The 5000-nt window shown below is 39.9% G+C and overlaps 1 protein-coding gene across 4 annotated transcripts in view; it reads right to left on the bottom strand.

Moving 5' to 3' along the window:
• Window positions 1-5000, bottom strand: part of LOC311277385 (ral guanine nucleotide dissociation stimulator) — a 38899-nt gene that overhangs the window by 14649 nt on the left and 19250 nt on the right. For all 4 annotated transcript variants that reach the window (XM_084387669.1, XM_084387668.1, XM_084387666.1 and 1 more), the window contains exons 5-6: window positions 3084-3205; window positions 2646-2861 (exon numbers count right to left, since the gene is read on the bottom strand). In XM_084387669.1, coding sequence (XP_084243795.1) covers window positions 2646-2861; window positions 3084-3205 — 338 coding nt within the window. The remainder of the gene's footprint in view (window positions 1-2645; window positions 2862-3083; window positions 3206-5000) is intronic.

Genomic DNA, 5000 nt, shown 5'->3' with positions numbered 1-5000 from the left:
GCATAGCAACGACAGACGCCATGGGAAAATCTGACCTAATTTTACTATTAATAATAAAAGATAAGCTAAAGTGCATTGATTGTAAATGTCAGTAATTTATATTTTTTTGACTCATTCTTTTTATAAAAATCATTTAAAGTCTGAAATATGTGAGGTTTATCTTTTTATAAAAAACTTTTTTGTCAAAACTTTATGAACTTGTTACATGTTAGTATATAACAAGCAAGCAGTGGTGGAATGTAACGAAGTAAAAATACTTCGTTACTTTACTTAAGTACATTTTTCATGTATCTGTACTTTACTTAAGTAGAATCAGTAGTGCATACTTTTGACTTTTACTTCGTTACTTTTTGCAGCAATTATTATACTTTCTACTCCACTACATTTCTACAACGTTTCGTTACATTTTCGTTACATTTTCTGATCAGTTTTCCCCTTGCCAAAACAGGGATTGAAAAAAAAATCTCCATGTTTTTGGTGCTGACGCGTTCATGTAACATGCAACTGTGGCGCTGCCAATAAAGCTGTCACAAAGAACCGGCAAAAGTAATGATTATGAATATGTAAAATATAACAAGGAGACATTTTAATTGATGCTGACGCGCGATCTTTGCAGTGAACGCGCCAGAGAGAAATGCACATTTCATACGGATTACATGCAGAAAACAGTCTGTTTTCTTTCGTTTTGAATTGTTCTGTTTAAAAGTACACATTTCAAGTTTTCTATATATATATATATATATATATATATAGGCTATATATATACATCTCAGGTCTGTGAGGCAAGTACAGACCTGAGTTTCGGTTCATGAGTTTCACCAGTTCACGCGCCCGCGCCTCCGTGTCCTGATCTATTTTCTGCTATATTTACTTATTTATTAAATCCATGAAACATGAATGAAATATTGATTAAAATTAAGATACAATTAATACGAAACGAAATTCACTTTAAAGAAGGGCTTTTGAGGTCTCTGTGAACGTTTTAAAGCAGTATTTTAGTGCCGCTTTCAGAGCGCTCACGTGCGTAACGGAGAACTGACACATCCATAACATTGTTTTTTCCTCATAAATGTGAACGCAAAAATAAAATGAATATGATATGGTCTGTGATATGTTCTTCATCCGGTGGGTATTACTTTTGGTTTGCACAGTGAAATTCACAGAATTACAAAAAAATATTTTGCCACCTAAAAGTTAAAGATTTTTTTTGTGTCACGTCCGTTACGGATTTATATTTCCCTCATATTAAAATATAAAACGCATGTGTCTGTAGTAGACTAGTATTTTTCTAATGTCTGGACTTCTTTATTAAGGGAGTATGGATATATAAACAGTTTCAATTGGTATTTGAGAATTTACATTTCAAGTTTTTACTGCAATTGTCACGACCATAACGCTGGGATTGCCCAATTTTAAAGAATTTATCCAGGTCTACGTATTGTATAATGTTAACTTCAAATAAGGGGTGTGTCGCGATTCTGCCTTCTCGCACTCACACCGCGACACAGGTTCGTGGATCCGAGTGTCGCGATTTCGGTTTCATATTGCATATTGTTACAGCCCTAATTATTAGAATATAGACATTAAGAGAATAAATTGTTATGAAAGTACTTTTACTTTTAATACTTAAAGTACATTTAAAATCAGGTACTTTTTACTTTTTACTTAAGTAGGGTTTTCACTGTGGTACTTTTACTTTTACTAAAGTAAATATGTCTCTGGTTATTTGTACTTTTACTTAAGTACTGAGATTCAGTACTTCCTCCACCACTGCAAGCAAGACACTTAAAATCTGGCTATCATTTTTAATGGTATTATTTTAATGTTTATGTAAACAAAAAGTACATATTGATGATTATTTTATTTGTTATTTGCTGGTTTTCGACATAAAACTTGGTGAATTGACTTCATTGTGTAGTATTAGTACTTTTTGAACAGGATTCTGTGATAACCGTGATCATTTGTGTGACTATAATCATGAAATGAAATGTTCATGCCATTTTATCTCGTTATGATCAACTAAAATCAACTAATTATGTGTTTTTTTACAGTATAATATGCAAAGTACAATTTTCTATAAAAAAATGATATCTGATTCTGTTCTTTTCTCTGACACGCGTTGTTGGGTGTGGAAGGTTACTAATGTGATTGCTTTATCTGTAAATTAAATTCATGCTTTTTCAATTACTGAATTCATTGAAATAAAATGAATTCTTTGATTTGAATATTCTTTGGCAATGCGTCGTGTAGGTCTTAAATTTCAATCTTTATGGTCTTAAAATGTCTTAAAAAGGTTTAAATTTGACTTACTGAAACCTGCTACTGTAATATAGGCTTGTATTGGGTTTGTTCATCTCATGTCTGAATGATGTCCATTTATATCCACAAAAGTCACCAGAATCTATCATTTAAGGGACTATTTATCAAAATGTTCTCCTAGGGGAGCACACCCCTGGATCCCACTTGACAGTTATGTTGATCAGGGCATATTGGCTTAGGGGCCGCTTACCTCCCAGGGAAAACAGTTCAGGCTCAGGATTTTTTCCTACTATCACCCCTGTAGTCGTGTGACGCTTTAGTCGTGTGACGCTTTAGTCGTGTGACGCGTGTGTCATGTGACGCGTGTGTCATGTGCTCAGACTGACTCGGGCCACTTGTATCCAGTGCTCCAGGATCCGGGCCCTCTGCCCGCTCTTCAGCGTTCGCTCGCTCAGACACGTGGAGATAACGCAGTTGGTGACGCGGTTGAACTGGCTGACCGTGGCTCTGATGGTCGGCGCCAGATGTTCCTTCCCTTTCTTATCTCTCTGAGACCAGATGCTTCCCAGACAGTGATACGGCACCACACGCTTAAACAGCTCCTGCACAACACACACACACACACACACAGTTCAGCGTAAACACGTCTTTCTCTCTCTGAGAATGAGACACCAGTGTGAGATCTTCCAGTGTGTGTGTGAGTGTGTCTGTGTGTGTGTGTGTGAGAGAGTGTGTGAATGAGTGAGTGTGTGTGTGTGTGTGTGTGTGAGAGAGAGAGAGAGTGTGTGTGTGAGAGAGAGTGTGAGAGTGTGTGTGTTGCTCACTGCGTCCATCAGGGTGAACTGCTCTGCCACTACAGTCGGGTCAAAGCTCAGGAAATCGGGTCGATCTTCATGGAATCCGTTTTCCTCCAGTAGAGTGAAGGCACAGCAGGCCTGATCCAACACTGCACACACACACACACACACACACACTGTTCTGCTGATGGCTTCTACTAATAGATGGCGCTAACGTCAGCTGACAATCAAAAGCTTCATCTGAGCCAGTGGAAATGAGTTAGATGATCACATGATTAACTAACGATGTTCCTGTTCATCAGCTCTATATCACTGAACACACACACACACGTCTACATCACTGAACACACACGTCATCTACATCACTGAACACACTGAACACACACACACACGTCTACATCACTGAACACACACGTCATCTACATCACTGAACACACTGAACACACACACACACGTCTACATCACTGAACACACACGTCATCTACATCACTGAACACACTGAACACACACACGTCTACATCACTGAACACACTGAACACACACACGTCTACATCACTGAACACACACGTCTACATCACTGAACACACACACGTCTACATCACTGAACACACACGTCATCTACATCACTGAACACACTGAACACACACACACACGTCTACATCACTGAACACACACGTCATCTACATCACTGAACACACTGAACACACACACGTCTACATCACTGAACACACTGAACACACACACGTCTACATCACTGAACACACACGTCTACATCACTGAACACACTGAACACACACACGTCTACATCACTGAACACACACGTCATCTACATCACTGAACACACTGAACACACACACACACGTCTACATCACTGAACACACACGTCATCTACATCACTGAACACACTGAACACACACACGTCTACATCACTGAACACACACGTCATCTACATCACTGAACACACTGAACACACACACGTCTACATCACTGAACACACTGAACACACACACGTCTACATCACTGAACACACACGTCTACATCACTGAACACACTGAACACACACACGTCTACATCACTGAACACACACGTCATCTACATCACTGAACACACTGAACACACACACACACGTCTACATCACTGAACACACACGTCATCTACATCACTGAACACACTGAACACACACACGTCTACATCACTGAACACACTGAACACACACACGTCTACATCACTGAACACACACGTCTACATCACTGAACACACTGAACACACACACGTCTACATCACTGAACACACACACGTCTACATCACTGAACACACACACACACACACACACACGTCTACATCACTGAACACACACATGTCTACATCACTGAACACACACACACACACACGTCTACATCACTGAACACACTGAACACACACGTCTACATCACTGAACACACACACGTCTACATCACTGAACACACACACGTCTACATCACTGAACACACACACGTCTACATCACTGAACACACGTCTACATCACTGAACACACACACACGTCTACATCACTGAACACACACACACACGTCTACATCACTGAACACACACACGTCTACATCACTGAACACACACACACACACACACACGTCTACATCACTGAACACACACATGTCTACATCACTGAACACACACACACACACACGTCTACATCACTGAACACACTGAACACACACGTCTACATCACTGAACACACACACGTCTACATCACTGAACACACACACGTCTACATCACTGAACACACACACGTCTACATCACTGAACACACGTCTACATCACTGAACACACACACACACGTCTACATCACTGAACACACACACACACGTCTACATCACTGAACACACACACACACACACACGTCTACTCTAGATCAGCTCAGAGATGATGAAGTGTGTGAGGTGGTGA

The sequence above is a fragment of the Rutilus rutilus genome (assembly GCF_951802725.1).
Source record: "Rutilus rutilus genome assembly, chromosome: 18".
Lineage (NCBI taxonomy): Eukaryota > Metazoa > Chordata > Actinopteri > Cypriniformes > Leuciscidae > Rutilus > Rutilus rutilus.
Note: the sequence above shows the minus strand (reverse complement) of the source record. Positions and strands in the feature narration are given on the sequence as shown.